The sequence below is a fragment of the Cetorhinus maximus genome, chromosome 23 (assembly GCF_964194155.1).
Source record: "Cetorhinus maximus chromosome 23, sCetMax3.hap1.1, whole genome shotgun sequence".
Lineage (NCBI taxonomy): Eukaryota > Metazoa > Chordata > Chondrichthyes > Lamniformes > Cetorhinidae > Cetorhinus > Cetorhinus maximus.
Genome location: NC_135901.1, coordinates 45,317,794 through 45,335,120, shown reverse-complemented (window position 1 = coordinate 45,335,120; position 17,327 = coordinate 45,317,794). Strand labels below are relative to the sequence as shown.

Genomic DNA, 17,327 nt, shown 5'->3' with positions numbered 1-17,327 from the left:
ACGTCGTGCCGTAGTTGACAGCCCATTGAGCAGATCCCACCAGTGATGGGCGGATTCCACCTCTACTACACGAGCAGCGTGTATTACCCTTTGGCCATGTATAAAGGTGGACACAGTCACCCGGGTAACATTGATTTGATGTTGTTGCAATATCTGCTTTAGCTCTTCCGAGCGATCGAGGGCCTGTTTAAAACGCTCTAGCGAAATACTCCAAGGGTGCAGCAATACCTGCCACTGCAAGATTGGTGTCCGGACTGAACCAATCCCCTTTTGTTTTGCCATTAGAGGTAATGACCGGCAATACATAATATCGGCACACAGTCACAAAATCAGTTACATTCAAGGTTACAAAATGTCCTTTACACAGCGTTGCATTACACCATGTTTTGTCCGGATAGGTGTTCATCCATAATCTCTCAGATACGTTCCACACCTCTCGCCAGGCCTGAGCATTAGGTGAAGTGACTATTCTGTGTCATCATGGCCGACGGCATCCATCGGCCAATAGTGTACAGGCCTTGTGCAGTTGCTTGCCCCGCATTGGATAATTTAGTACGGGTTACTTCAGAGTCTATAGCATTGGATATCCCCATTACTGTCCCTGCCCCTCCTAACAATGTATCGTACCATGCTCGTCGTCGTCGTTTAGGGTTACATTCGGGTATGACTGGCAGTCGGACTTGCCAATGTACATTGGTTCGTGCGGCAGTGCTGGCCATTGTCTGACAAGTCGATGCTATGGGGGCCAAGTGGGTGTGGCGTATGTCAGGGACAGTTGTCCGGGGAGGCGCAACGCCAGGCCACCCCTTGACCAACCAAGCCATTTGGCCTCTCCCAGTGGTTGATGTCCCATTAACAATCCACATTTCTCCATCTGTGGTAGTAGTAGTCCATTTAGTACCATTCTCCACATTACACCGTTTCACGGCTCTGTTCCAATAACACATAGTCACCTGGGCATAAATAGTTAGCGTACAGTTGGGGGCCACTACCGTACACGTAGTGCCCCGGCCGGATTTATTACAATTTTTGGAGCATCTAAATAGTGTACAGTCACTGGTAATATTCATGATATCGCATGCCTGTCCGGGGGGGGCATGTGAAATTGTCCTGTTTTCGCTCTTGTTTATCTTGTTTCCATTGTATGATATGTTCGGGGGTGCCGCCCGTGCCAACCATTGGTTCCAATTGCGGGCTTTCGTCCGTCAACCGGGGGTGTGGCGTACATTGTACCAGGACCCCAGCAGTTAATATCACGTTCAGGAGTCGTAGCCACGCCATCGTCCGGACCTGTGGCAACGAGAAGACGCGGGCTCATGTCTCTTGAGGGTCTGGGCCTTCTTCTAAGTTCCCTTCCACCGATTGGCCGTATGGCCGGTTCTCATTTCGGACCACCTAGTCATGTCGCACTCTACTTCCCCCCCTCCCGGGGCCTTCGTCACTTGCACATACCCTTCCACTTCAATCCCTCCTTCTATTTTGTCATTATGGTAGGTCTACTTCGGGGCTCGGCCCAATTCCCTACTGGTCTTTTCGCTCATCTTCCCCTGACGGGGCCCGGCACCGGCGTTTAGCGCCTCTGCCTCTCTTATCATCCGAATTTTCCCATATATTCCCGTCCCAGTGGTCAATATCCCAGCCGGCCCCATTATTTAGCTGCGCCACAAACGCCCTTATTTGAGTGGGGTTCACGGATCGCGGGCGCTTTCGCTCACTCTTCCGCTTACTAGACGACAAATATGTGATCGCCCGCCCTGCTAATTCCGTTAGTGCAGTTATTTCTGCCTTTAGTTTTATAATTTCTTGTCTTAACACGGAGGCATCCCCGTTACTGAGCCCCTGCTCATGCTTAAGGGTTGCTATTTCAGCCTCCAACTTCTGACGCCTGTCAGACTGCTGCTTACAAGCCGCCGCACAAGCCCACATCCGCCTCTGGATCCCTGGCAAGGGGTTCCTTGAGGGGACCGGGATTTTCTCCAGGGTGGACAGCAGCGACCCTGGGGTGGTTCCTACGCCTTCGGCCTCCCAGTTTTCCGGTCGCCCCCCACCATTCCGCAAACAGGCCGCTACACTATGCCACGGCCCTTGCCATCCTGGGACCGCAACCGCCTCGGCCTGCCCTTCTGGTTTCTTATTCCTCTTCCCAAACATTGTTTCGCATCAAAATCCCTCCTCAATTGCGATTGATCCTGCCGACTACGCCAAAATGTTCCAAGAAATTTCACGGATCAGGTTCGCAGGCGGGTAGTTTGATGCAGAAACAAAGTACAAGAGACTAGCTTACTAATATATCATTTATTGAGATTAAAAGAGGAAGAGACCAGGTCCGAACTCACAACGGGTCTGGTGTGCTTAACTATGGTCGTGTTCCGCGAATTATCAGGACTGGGAGCCGTCAGTCCCGCGGCAACGTCACCTGTGACCCACGCTCGGCGATCAACTCGACCCGGAGCAGACTCATCAAACTGGGGACTTTCCAGGCTTATATATGTGCTACTCGCCGAGTAATTACGCAAAAACCTTGAGTAGCCCATCTGGCGATTAGTCATCTGAACAGACAACAGATAGCGTGACTAGAGCCTGTCTCATGCGCTGATAACAGACCTCCTAACTTTGTTTCAAGGACTCTTGGTAGTTTGTTTATGATACTTGTTTTTCTTCCTTCACAATAACTGACAGTGCGGCTCCGACTCCCTTCAGTAGATAATGTCTGTGCATCTAGGTCGACTGGGTCGACTGGTGCCTGGATCCAATCTTGCATGTATTGGGACACCATGTTAACCCCTTATATTACAGTCTCCTCTCTAACTCGAGATTCTTTCAGTTCTCAGACCTTTGGTTACTCTCATGGATACGTCCCAGCTCCCCACAACTCCCAGAGAGCCTTGGGATCCAGGGAAGTATCAGTGTTAAAAACAGAAAATGCTGGAAATAACCAATACTTTTCCAAATGCCAATTGATTTTTTCCTGGATTATTGTCTCCAGCCTTTCCCCACCACTGATGTGAAGCTGATTGTCCTGGAATTGCTGTGTTTTTGAACAGGGGTGTAACATTTACAATCTGTCAGTCCTTTGACACCACTACTATATAAGGAGGATTGGAAGATTGTGACCAGAGCCTCCACAAGTTCAATGTGAAGGATGCTGTCTCTGACAGTGCAGCAGTCCCTCAATGTCACCCTGGAGTGTCAGCCTAGATAATGTGCTCAGGTTTATTAATATTTCCTCTTGTTATTGATGTGGGTCATTAAGAAACAATGGACTCTTATGATGTCATCCAGTCCCAGTGCGATGATGTCATCCAGTCCCAGTGCGATGATGTCATCCAGTCCCAGTGCGATGATGTCATGAAGACTATACAATACCAGCAGAGCCTTAGTGGTGAAAACAGTTTTGTTCGAGATGGCAGCAAGTCCATTACTGATAGATCAGCAAATGGAGTGAATGGGAAAGAAAGTGAGGCAACTGATGAACATCAGGAATAGTGTTGTAAACTATGAGGATGAGAAACATGTACAGTATATGTCCCATCTCCCGACACTCTGCCCCATCACCTGACACTCTGCCCCCATCTCCCGACACTCTGCCCCATCTCCTGACACTCTGCCCCCATCTCCCGACACTCTGCCCCCATCTCCCGACACTCTGTCCCCATCTCCCGACACTCTGTCCCCATCTCCCGACACTCTGCCCCCATCTCCCGACACTCTGCCCCCATCTCCCGACACTCTGCCCCCGTCTCCCGACACTCTGCCCCCATCTCCCGACACTCTGCCCCCGTCTCCCGACACTCTGCCCCCATCTCCCGACACTCTGCCCCCATCTCCCGACACTCTGCCCCCATCTCCCGACACGCTGCCCCCATCTCCTGACACTCTCTCCCCGTCTCCCGACACCCTGCCCCCGTCTCCCGACACTCTGCCCCATCTCCCGACACTCTGCCCCCATCTCCTGAGCAGCCTGTCTCTACCTCAGCTGAACCCACACAGGATGTACCTTGTTGAAGCCAGAGGAAAGGACTGGGTGAGAAATTGTAATTCATCAAGGGTGTGCACATGGGGGTTTGACAAAATATTAAGTTTCCTGTTTATAACAATGAAACATAAAATGCATTGATTGGAACCACTTCCAGCTCTTGTCCATTCTGACATCCCGTGGGCCAGCTCACCCTCTCACTGGGTTCATGCTGAATGTCAATCCAGGCTGGGAGCCATTGGGTGGATGGGCAATGGGTGGATGAGTGGCTGAAGGAATGTTCAGTTCACAGGGAGGGGGTGGGGGAGGGAGGTTGGTGCTGGTGGTGGGAAGTGTTCATTCTGAAGGAGTCCCACCTGAAACAGTGACTATTCATTTCTCACTTTCCAATGATGTTTGACCTGCTGTGTTTTTCTCTGAAACCCAGGATGGTCAAACTATGTCCCAAAGTTCAGATTAGGGCCTTGAGCCTGGGCTATGGGGCCCACATACATGGAGCACCATTACCGGATGTCCTTCATCCCCGATTTTAATCACTCCACCATTGGTGGCGGGGCCTTCAGCTGTCTGGACCCTAAGCTGTTGAATTTCCTCCCTAAACCTCTCCACCTTTCTCATTCATTTCCCTCCTTACAGACAGTCCTTATAAACGACCTCTTTGACCAAGCTTTTGGTTATCTGACTTAATATATCCTTATACCCCTGTGAAACTCCTTGGGGCAATTTATTATGTTAGAAGCGCGATATAAATTTAAGTTATTGTAGTTGTTTTTGTAGTTCAGTGAGATCTGTTCACTTACTGAGTAAATGAGCCTGTATAAATATAACTCGGATAGACACAGCTTGTGTTATAGTTCAGTGAGATCTGATCACTCACTGAGTGAGTCTGTATCAATGTAACTCAGATAGACACAGCTTGTGTCATAGTTCAGTGAGATCTGATCACTCACTGAGTGAGTCTGTATCAATGTAACTCAGATAGACACAGCTTGTGTCATAGTTCAGTGAGATCTGATCACTTACTGAGTGATTGAGTCTGTGTCAATGTAACTCAGATAGACACAGCTTGTGTCATAGTTCAGTGAGATCTGATCACTTACTGAGTGAATGAGTCTATTTAATGTAACTCAGGCACAGCACGTGTCATAGTTGGGAAAAGGTGATTCTTTCCAAACATTCAAAATTACCACAAAACCATTAAAGAACATCTGTTGTGAGCTGAATTATTTGGTAGAATTAGAGTGAAGGAGTGGGATTGACCCACAGCCTGAGCCACCACTTTAAGGACAGGAAGAGAGGGAATCTGGAGAGGAGAAAAGAATTAGTAGGAGACCAGGCACTGAATCTGTAACAATGAGCAGAGAGGGGGAGGAGTGTGTGGGACAGGGATTTATAGATTTGGGGGAATGAAAGGAGAAAGAATGTCCTTTGGGACTAGAATTGTCTGTTCTGAATTTCTATCCTGTACTGACAGCGATGGCTTTTGTCAACTCTGTTTACAGGGGAGAGGATTTTCAAATGAAAAACTCAAAGCAAAAATCTTGATAAGATCTTATAGAATCACTGAATTCATACATGATCAGCCTCTGATTATCGAAGGAGAAATGTTTGTCTGTTCTGTCTGTGGGGGAAAAAAAAAATCATCAGTATGACTGGAAAATCACTGGGACACACACCCGAGTCAGAATCACATCTCGGGGTCAAACCTGACATCACATGTGCCAAAGGTCTGGTTTACATTCAGACAGTTGCCAGGGAGAGAAATGGAGTTGGTAGCTCGGGAATGAAAATAATGGTTTCAGTCTTCCCAATATTCAATCGGAGGACATTTTTGCACATCCACCACTGGATATTAGACAAACAGTCTGATAATTTAACAAAAGTGGAGAGAGGTGGTGGTGAGGCAGAGCTGGGCACTGTCAGTGTACATGTGATAACTGACACTGTGTTTTCAGATGATGTTGTTGTGGGGAGCGTGTTGATGAAAAATAAGAGGCCAAGGCTGGATTCTTTGGGGACACCAGAGGTAACTGTGGGAGTGGAAAGGGAAGTCATTACAAGTGATTCACTGACGATGGTTAGATAGAGAAGAATGGAACCAGGAGAGAGCAGCCCCACCCAGCTGGACAACAGTGGAGAGATATTGGAGCAGAATGGTGTGGTCAACCTTGTCAAAGGCTGCAGACACATCGAGAAGGATGAGAAGGGATAGTTTACCTTTGTCACAGTCACATAGGATGTCATTGGTGCTTTGATCTGTACAGTGGCAGGGTAGAAACCTGATTGGAGGGATTCGGACAGGGAGTTCTGGGAAAGATGGGAAAGGATTTGAAACATGACAACATTTTCAAGGACGTTGGAAAGGAAGTAGAGGCTGGAAATGGTGTAGTAGTCAAGGATGGTGGGGTCAAGGATTTGTTTATTGAGGAAGGGAATAATGATTAGGAGAGGGGGGCAATAGCTGAAGAGAGAGAACTGTTAACAAGATCAGTAAACATGGGGAAGTTGGGGGATCAGCAGTTTATTGGGAATAGGGTCAATAGCAGGAGGTGGGTCTCATGGACAAGATGATCACTGAAAGGCCATGTGGGGAGATGGGAGAGAAACTAAAGGAAGATGTGAGTTCAGGCTTGAACAAGGGGAACTTTGGAGACAGTTTGTCCCAGTGGGTTAGTGGAAGGGAGGGAAGCAGCAGAGGCAGCTGATCGGATTGTCTCAATCTTAGTGACAAAGAAGCTCAATGAGCTCCTCATACTTGTTGTTGGAGAAGAGGATGGTGGATACAGGGGAGAGGGGAGCATTTCATAATAAACTAACTTGTCTTCAAGATATTAAAACAGGGCTTCCCAAATTGTGGCTCGTGATCCCCAGTGGTGAGATTTTGGGCTCCCGAGCTCTGAGGCATCCATGGCTGCCAGGGAGCTTGGACTGTCCCCTGACAGCTACGAGGGCCCCTTAAATCCTCACCTTTTCCTATTGGTGGACGAGCTCTCATGGCTGCTATATGAGGCTTGATTGCTGCATAAAACGCCCGTGAAAAGGTAGGTGTTTGTTTTCTGTTCATCAACTCCCCCAATTCATTTGTCGTTACCGAACTAAGACAAACACATATCCTGGGGATTAAGATAGATGCAAAAAAGCTTTCTACCTCTTCTGTCATTTCAGCAGACGAAAGGAGGATCAGTCTGAATTTGAGGGATGTACATTCACCATTTTGAAAAGTATATTTTTAGGATTACTAAAAGTTTTATGAGCCATTAAATATTTGTGGAGGAGAAAGCACCTTTCTGACTGTATATCACGCTAATAGCTTCTGTTGTATATAACTAAAACCCTATTGTAGTGATTATGAAGAAAGCTGTATCTGTATGTAATTGAAAGTCATTTATATGAAATATCCTGCACACGCAGAATTGGAACTTCAAGATTTTATTTAGTGAGGAATTATGGAGAGTTAAGAGAATTATTGAGTTAATTATACATGAGTCCAATTTACAATGTAGACTTTACAATCTGCTAATTTTTCATTGAGCAATTGCAAATATTTAGCTGCTTGAAGTACTTTCTGCAGAATAACAATTGTCCAAACTTTGCCTGAAGCCTCTTTCCCGCTCAACATCTCCTGTAATCCCCAGATTTTCACTCTAGGGTCACACCAAGTCTGAGACATTAAAATGGGGTCTCACTGGGAAAGGTTTGGGAAGCGCTGGATTAATAGACTCAGCACTTTGTGTTTAACACAAAGCTGTTTTATTTGAATTTTATCTGGAGTTTATAAACATCAGCAGAAACAGATCTCAATGAACATGGTTCAGTCTTGGATGTGATTAACAGCAAAATCCAATCACTGTCATGTCTCATGAACTCGTTGATGTCTCAACACGTGGGATGAGGTAGTGAATCCCTTCCCACACTCAGAGCAGGTGAACGGTCTCTCCCTAGTGTGAACTCGCTGGTGTCTCAGCAGGTTGGATGATCGAGTGACTCCCTTTCCACACACGGAGCAGGTGGACAGTCTCTCCCCAGTGTGAACTCGTTGGTGCATCAGAAGGTTGGATGCCTGAATGAATCCCTTCCCGCATGCAGAGCAGATGAATGGTCTCTCCCCAGTGTGAACTCGCTGGTGCATCAGCAGGTTGGATGCCTGAGTGAATCTCTTCCCACACTGGGAGCAGGTGAATGGTCTCTCCCCTGTGTGAACTCGCTGGTGTGTCAGCAGGCTGGATGCATGAGTGAATCCCTTCCCACACATGGCACAGGTGAATGGTCTCTCTCCAGTGTGAGTGCGCCGATGAGTTTCCAGCTGAGACGGGTAGTTAAATTCCTTCCTACAATCCCCACATTTCCACACCTTCTCCCCAGTGTGAACAGTGCTTTTTCCTTCCATGTTCGAAATTTGATGATCTTCAGCTTACGATAGACTGGGAAATTCTGACAGATCCTGATGTGATGTTTAGTTTCAGTTTCCCGACTGCAAATCCTCCCCTTCTAATACCCTGTGAAATTGATTTAAAACAGAAAAAAGGGAGTGAGAGAGAACCCACAAAAACACAAAGGCAGGTTATGAAATTGAGCTGAATGAGTCTGGGAATTTGTGGGGCCGGCACTAGGAAAAAGTGACCATGAAAACTGCTGGATTGTCATAAAAACCCAACCTGCCACCCGGTCTGGGCCTACACAAGACTCTGGCCTCAATTGGAGGAGAGAGAGAGAAAGATGGGAGTGGGTGAGAGAGAGAGAGAGGGAAAGGCAGGGGGTGAAGGAGAGGGATAAAAACAAAGTGCTGGAAAATCTCTTCAGATCTGGCAGCATCTGTGGAGAGAGAAACAGAGTTAAAGTTTCGAGACTGTATTACACTTCTTTGGAATTGGTGAAGCAGAGGGGATTTATAATTCTACAACTCAACCAGAACTTGGACAGAACCTCCCAAACCCTCAACCTCCACCACCCAGAAGGACCAGGGTAGCAACAGGTGTATGTGAACATCATCACCTCGAAGTTCCCCTAAAAGTCACACACCCACCTGACTTGTCTGACATCCAGTGCTGGATGTACAAAAATTTCCTCCATTTAAATATTGAGAAGACTGAAGCCATTGTCTTCAGCCCCCACGACAAACTCCACTCCCTGATCACCGACTCCATCCCTCTCCCTGGCAACTGTCTGAGACTGAACCAGACTGTTCACAACCATGGTGAAATATTTCACCCCAAGATGAGCTTCCAACCACATATCCACATCATCACCAAGACCGCCTATTTCCATCTCAGTAACATCGCTCGACTCCAGCCCAGTCTCAGCTCATCTGCTGCTGAAACTCTCATCCATCCCTTTGTTACCTCTGGACTTAACTATCCTAACGCACTCCCGGCCGGCCTCCCACATTCAACCTCCCTGTAATCTTGAGGTCATCCAAAACTCTGCTGCCCGTGTGCTTACTCGCACCATGTCTTGTTCACCCATCACCCCTGTGCTCACCGACCTACAAAGTTTCCAGGTTAAGAAACACCAAAATGTTCAATTTCTTATCCTCACTTTCACATTTTTCCATGGCCGCTCCCGAACTCAAAAATCTCCATCAGTATCACAACCCTCTGAGATATCTGTACTCCTCTGATTCCAGCCTCCTGAGCATTCCTGATTTTAATCACTCCACCACTGGCAGCCATTTGTCAGTTTCCAAGGTCCCAAGCTCTCAAATTTCCTTCCTAAACCTCTCTACCTTCGGAAGTCCCCGTCCCCGGAATCACAGATGCCAGTCCTCAGCTAATTCCATTCACTCCACGTGATATCAAGAAACGGCTGAAGACACTAGACACTGCAAAGCCTATGGGCCCTGACAATATTCGGCCAATAGTACTGAAAACTTGTGCTCCGGAACCTTCAGCACCCCTGGCCAAGCTGTACCAGTACAGCTACAACACTGGCATCTACCCGGCAAGTGGAAAATTGCACAGGTATGACCTGTACACAAAAAGCAAGACAAATCCAACCCGGCCAATTACCGCCGCATCAGCCTATTCTCCATTATCAGTAAAGCAATGGAAGGGGTCAGTAACAGTGCTATCAAGCGGCACTTGCTTAGCAATAACCTGCTCACTGATGCCCAGTTTGGGTTCCGCCAGGGTCACTCAACTCCTGACTTCATTGCAGCCTTGGTTCAAGCATGCACAAAAGAGTTGAACTCCTGAGGTGAGGTGAGAGTGACTGCCCTTGACATCAATGCTGCATATGATCGAGTGTGGCATCAGGGGGCACTAGCAAAACTGGAGTTGGTAGGAATCGGGGGGAAACTTCTCCGCTGGTTGGAGTCATACCTAGCACAAAGGAAGATGGTTGTGGTTGTTGGAGGTCAGTAATCTCAGTTCCAGGATATCACTGCAGGAGTTCCTCCGGGTAGTGTCTTCAGCCCAACCATCTTCAGCTGCTTTATCAATGACCTTCCTTCCATTATAAGGTCAGAAGTGGGGGCATTTTCTGATCATTGCACAATTTTCAGCACCATTCATGACTCCTCAGATCCTGAATAACTCTATCTTCAAATGCAGCAAGATCTGGGTGACATCCAGGCTTGGGCTGACAAGTGGCAAGTAACATTCACCCCACACAAGTGCCAGGCTATGACCATCTCCAACAATAGAGAATCTAACTATCGTCCCTTGACATTCAATGGCATTACCATCGCTGAATCCCCCACTATCAACATCCTGGGGGTTACCATTGACCTGAAACTCAACTGGACCAGCCATATAAATACTGTGGCTACAAGACCAGGTCAGAGGCTAGGAATCCTGTGGTGAGTAACGCACCTCCTGACTCCCCAAAACCTTTCCACCATCTACAAGTCAGGAGTGTGATGGAATACTCTCCACTTGCCTGGATGAGTACAGCTCCAACAACACTCACGAAGCTTGACACTGTCCAGGACAAAGCAGCCCACTTGATTGGCACCACATCCACAAACATTCAGTCCCTCCACCACCGATGCACTGTAACAGCAGTGTGTACCATCTACAAGATGCAATGTAGGAACTCTAGGTCCTTAGAGAGTGTCTTACAAACCTACGACCACTACCATCTAGAAGGACAAGGGCAGCAGACACATGGGAACACCATCACCTGGAAGCTCCCCTCCAAGCCACTCGCCATCCTGACTTGGAAATATATCGGCTGTTCCTTCACTGTCATTGGGTCAAAATGCTGGGATTCCTTCCCTAACAGCGCTATGGGTGTACCTACACCATGTGAACTCCAGCGGTTCAAGAAGGCAGCTCACCACCACCTTCTCAAGGGCAATTAGGGATGGTCAGTAAATGTTGGCCCAGCCAGCGAAGCCCACATCCCTTGGAAGAATTAAGAAGATTCCCTTTAAGAGTGACCTCTTTGACCAAGCTTTAGGTCACCTGCCCTAATATCTCCTCATGTGGCTCAGTGTCAAATGTTACTTTGTGACATGCCTGTGAAATGTCTTGGTACATTATATCACATTAAAAGTGTGATGAAACAAAAATGATTGTTGTTGATTTGGACATGTATCACTGTTCTTTCATCATCACTGGGTGAATATCTCCTTACCTAACAGCATTGTAGGAGCATCTTCACCTCACGGACTGCAGCGGTTCAAGAAGGTCAAACATCATCTTCCCCACAGGCAACTGGGGATTGGCAAAATCTGTGGAGAGGGAAACAGAATAAACATTTCAGGGTGTGCAGAACAAATTAAAGGGACTAAAAATGTTGCAGAATTTGATGGTCAACATAAGCTCAGAGGCGGAAGAGAAATGGACTATAGTGCAGGAAAAACAATTCCTGACTACGAAAGGTACTGTGGGAAGATAAAGCTGGGAAGACAGCAGCACATGGTCAGGGGATGGGCAGCGGAGGTAACCTCATTGAGACACAGTCAGCAAAAGTAACAATTAAATACTAAACGTACCTAAAATACACCCAGTATTAGAGGCAGAGGAATTGGACAATAGCAGAGAAGACAGCTGAAACAGAGCAACGGATTGTGTTATAAATTCAATTCATCCTGGGTCCCTGCTAAATTAGCAACCTGTGGAGATTGTAACATTTAAGGTACAGGATGTTCCAATGCTTGTTACATTGGTTCCTGTCTAGTAACAAGGGTGGGATCCTCTGGGAGTATTTTGATAGGTCACCAGATCAGTTCTAGGGTCAGTGAACAGCTCTTCTTGAGGCAGTTATTTCCAGGAGTTGCCAGGCAATAGGTGCCACAGGTACAGGTAGAGGTCCCAGTTAAGATGAGTTAAAAATTTAGAGAAAAGGCTGCAGGGAGCAGACTTTAACTAAAGAGGGCTGTTGAAGCAAAGGTACCCCTTTGGAGCAATGGTGTTCTGCTTGGCATGGCCATAAGTCTCAGCTAGTGCAAGCTAGTGTTTGATTGTACTTGGGAATCCAGGGAGAAGGAATCTTGGAAAGCGAGACTGAAACTCTGTGAGGTGGGCCATTGTTAAAGCCATCTGAGTGGGAGTGACTTTTGGAGAGAATTCCAGGTGAGATGTTCGAAGCTGGAGATTGGAAACCCTCTTGAGAAAGACTAAGTTTCAGTGAGATTGGTTGACTCAATGTGGGATTAATGTCTGGGTGGATTGTTGTGAAATCCATGGAATCTCTTTTGGTTGCATCTGTCATTTACTCTGTAATGTGGTGTGTCTCATCACAGTTCATCTGTTAATTCACATGTACCTCATACTTACCTTGAATGTTTGAGTATCAGATACATATTGTAAATTGTTTTATCTTTCTGAACTTGTACAGTAAATTTTGTTTTATTGTTGTTCAAAACCCATGGAAACTTGTGGCCTTATTCCAAAAGTAGGTGTCTTAAATCTCAACCTTCATCTACTTTAAACAAAATGTTATTGATCCCTCACCAGATCGCATATGTGTCTGGCCAAGAATCATAACAATGGACATTGGATTCAGATCCACAGGAAAGAAGCCACACCAGCCATTAACAGGATCCACACCAATTGGTGAGGTCAAAACTAAGACACAGGGCCTTTTCTTGCTGAGAAAGTTTGTTGACTTGGTTCACTGTCAACACTGCTCACCCACACCCAGTGTCCCAGCTATCCCCTACTTCATTGTGTTCAAATACCCATCACCTGTTTACCTTAACAATCTCATTGACATTAACAAACCTTAACAATGTAACTGAGAAGGCATTCACACCAACCTCAGAGCCATGGAACTTTGCATAGATAACAGAGCATAGACAACAGAGCATAAAACCAAAATCTTTAAATTGTAGATGAATAGTCAAAAATACTCACCTGTGAAACAATTTCAAGGTTGAACTTTAAACTCTCCTGCTGGAGCCTGCAACTGGAAAGATATCAGAAGCACTGGAGTTAGTGAAAAATCTCCCAGTTGAGGAAATACCCGGGGAGCGGGATGATGTCACCGTGTAATTGTCGATGTGTGATGATGTCACAGTGTAATTGTCGATGTGTGATGATGTCAGAGACACAGAACATCTGCATCTGTGCAAACTAGTGATCACCACACATTATGAAGGATGTGAGTGTCCTTGAGAGGGGGCAGAGGAGATTTATCAGAATGGGTCGAGGGAAGTGGGATATGAGCTAGAAGGTTTTGTTCTCCTTCAAGCAAAGGAGATTGAGGGAAATTTAATAAAGGTGTACAAGATTATGATAGGTTTAGATAAGGTAGATCACACAGTGCAGAAGAGGCCCTTTGGCCCATCGAGTCTGCACCAACACGTGAGAAACACCTGACCTACCTACCTAATCCCATTTACCAGCACTTGGCCCATAGCCTTGAATGTTATGACGTGTCAAGTGCTCATCCAGGTACTTTTCAAAAGGATGTGAGGCAGCCTGCTTCCACCACCCTCTCAGGCAATGCATTTCAGACCGTCACAACCCTCTGGGTAAAAAAGCTTTTCCTCACATCCCCCCAAACCTCCTGCCCCTCACCTTGAACTTGTGTCCCCTCGTGACTGACCCTTCAACTAAGGGGAACAGCTGCTCCCTATCCACCTGTCCATGCCCCTCATAATCTTGTACACCTCAATCAGGTCGCCCCTCAGTCTTCTCTGCTCCAACGAAAACAACCCAAGTCTATCCGACCTCTCTTCATAACTTAAATGTTTCATCCCAGGCAACATCCTGGTGAATCTCCTCTGCACTCCCTCCAGTGCAATCACATCCTTCCTATAATGTGGTGACCAGAAATGCACACAGTACTCCAGCTGTGGCCTCACCAAGGTTCTATACAACTCCAACATAACCTCCCAACTTTTTTATTCTATGCCTCGATTGATGAAGGCAAGTGTCTCATATGCCTTTTTCACCGCCCCACTAAGATGTCCCTCCGCCTTCAGAGATCTATGGACACATACACCAAGGTCCCTTTGTTCCTCAGAACTTCTTGCTGTCATGCAATTCATTGAATACTTCCTTGTCAAATTACTCCTTCAAAAGTGTATTGCCTCACACTTTTCAGGGTTAAATTCCATCTGCCACTTATCTTCCTGTAGCCCAAGACACTCAACCTCAGTTAACCACCGATCAATCTTTGTGTCATCCGCAAACTTACTAATCCTACTCCCCACATGTCGTTTATATATATAATAGGAGACCAAGCACACATCCCTGTGGTACGCCACTGGCTTCCAGCCACTAAAGCAGCCTTCTGTCATCACCCTCTGTCTCCTACAACTAAGCCAATTTTGAATCCAACTTATCAAATTACCCTGTCTCCCATGTTCATTTGCCTTCTTTATAAGTCTCCCATGTGGGACCTTGTCAAAGGCTTTTCTGAAATACATATAAACTACATCAACCTCACTATCCTCGTCTACACACCTGGTCATCTCCTCAAAAAATTCAAACAAATTTGTTAGGCATGACCTCCCTCTGACAAAGCTATGCTGACTTTCCCTGATCAAACCTTGCCTCTCCAAGTGGAGATAGAGTCTCTCCTCCAGAATTTTCTCCAATATTTTCCCTGCCACTGACGTGTGACTCACTGGACTGTAGTTCCCTGGCTTATCTCTACAACCCTTGTTAAATAGCGGAACCACATTAACTGTTCTCCAGTCCTCTGGCACCTCCCCCAGAGGGGAATTAAAATTTTGGGTCAGAGCCTCTGTGATCTCCTCCATTGTCTGGGATACAAATCATCCGGACCTAGAGATTTGTCCACTTTTGAGCCTGCCAACACCTCCAATACCTTGTCACTCCCTATATCAATTTGCTCAAGAACCTCACAGTCTCTCTCCCTGAGTTCCATACCTTCATCCTCATTCTCTTGGGCGAAGACAGATGTGAAGTATTCGTTCAACACTCTAGCAATGTCCTCTGGCTCCACCCATAGGTTGCCCTCTTGGTCCCTAATGATAACGATAGTTAACGAAAAGCTGTTCCAATTAACTGATTGTAAAATGATTACAGGACACAGATTAAAGATTTTGAGCAAGATCTGTAGGAGGAATGAGGAAGAAATTTTACACAGTGGGTGGTAATAACCTGGAACTCAATGATTACACTCAGAGGCCGATAATATCCAGGTCCTGAATTTCTATCCTGGACTGACAGTGACATATTTGGGAAACGGTATATACAGAGCATTAGAAAAGGAGGATCCAGGTCCTGATGAATCGAGTGACTCTGTCATATCTAAATGTGATGTTGGTCTTGACATTCCAGTCTGTAAATCCTCCCCATCTGACCCCCTGTAAAAGGAGTTTCCAAAATCCATCCCTGTCAGTCCAGGATAGAAATTCACAACATTCTCTCCTCCTGCCATCTAGACCAGGATGACCGCGCATGCGCCCTGCTGCACATTGCCCCCTATAAAGATGGCGGCCGTTACCCCGAGTCTGGCGAAGGGAGAAATCCAGAATTTTTCGGTCCGTTCTCTGCAAACACAAAATCGGTACCTTGTTATTTGGGCTCTCAGGCCTGCACTGTGTCTTTATGAAGCCTCCCTGCCCATTCCGCTGGCTCCATTCCTCCTCACACACCCACTAACTCTGTTAGTTTGCTCCACTCGACATTCTCTCACCCGCTCTGAGCAGCTTCAGTCACAGACCAGTACTGCGCATGCTCGTGAAACATATCGCAATGCGCATGCCCCAGCACACACCGTAATGCGCATGTGCCGGGAGCTCCTGTTGTGAGGATAGGACACATTCTGTTCCCCTTTGAATGCTGGGTAGCCCCGCTGCCATTGAAAGTCCTTATTTCTGAATAGGAAATTATTATTTGTGATCCAGTGACGATTGGAGCCACAGGGCCAAGCTATAACAATGTTTTTTGATATCAATTGACTTAATAAAGTGCACTGGTCTTCCGCCATAGTTCTGTGCCAGGTGTAATTAACAGCAGAACAAATCCCTCGTTAAATGTGAACTCACTGGAATCTCAGGAGGCCGTGTGAACAAGTGATTTTTCATTCCATACACAAAACATTTAAATTCTGTCATCAGTAAGAATGTAACAACTCAGCTTGTGAACGATCATTTCACAGTGTGATTTTACCCATAAGTTTCCAGCTCACACGGGGATCGCAAACCCTTCAGATAATGAGTTCCACATTCTCAACAATCTACAGTTATCAAAAAGCGGGTGCTGTGAATCTGAAATTAAAATGGCAGATCTGGTAGTACCGGTACAGTGAGGAATATAGCATCAGTGAACAGTCCTGAAAACTTAATTCTTCTCACTGCAGATGCTCCTAGATGTGCTGAGTGTTTCCGGAATACTCTGCATTATCTCTGGTGAATGAAAATTGATCATGATTTACACATTAGATTTATTAGTGACTAACTTATATTTATTTCCATCCATTCACAAGTGGAAACATCTTCCACGTGTCCATCCTGTCAAACCCTTTCACTATCTTAAAATTCTCGGTCAGGTCATCTCTCACTCTCTTCTCCAAACAAAATCTTTGCAAACTGTTGAATCTTTGTTGATTGATATAACTTTCCAATTCTGGCATCATTCCAGCAAATCTGTTTTGCACCTTCCCCAGTGCTTCTCGATCCAATTTAACATATGGAGACAGAGCTAATCTGAGCATCAGTATCACTATTGCCCCAAATTCCTGTATGTTGGAACGATCGGTATGGCAGTGGGAGAGAGGACTGTGGTTTCGAGCTGTTATTCATCATCCTCTATTTGAGAGATTATCTCACTAGAATATTTGGACACTAAGGGAATCAATGGATATGGGAATGGGGCAGGAATGTGGAGTTGAGCTGAAAGATCATTTAATGGTGGAACAGTCTCAAAGAGCCATATGGTCTACCCCAGCTCCAATTTCTTGTTTTCTTATGAATATCACTGTGAATCAT

At 46.2% G+C, this 17,327-nt stretch overlaps 1 protein-coding gene across 1 annotated transcript; it reads right to left on the bottom strand.

Annotated features, from left to right (window-relative positions):
• Positions 1–7,391: 7,391 nt before the first annotated feature.
• Positions 7,392–15,448, bottom strand: LOC144698285 (uncharacterized). The gene is made up of 4 exons (XM_078570256.1): positions 15,262–15,448; positions 13,276–13,327; positions 11,552–11,648; positions 7,392–8,472 (listed from the first exon to the last, which is right to left on the bottom strand). The coding sequence occupies exon 4, from the start codon at positions 8,361–8,363 to the stop codon at positions 7,827–7,829; it is 537 nt and encodes a 178-aa protein (XP_078426382.1). The 5' UTR covers positions 8,364–8,472; positions 11,552–11,648; positions 13,276–13,327; positions 15,262–15,448; the 3' UTR covers positions 7,392–7,826.
• Positions 15,449–17,327: the final 1,879 nt, after the last annotated feature.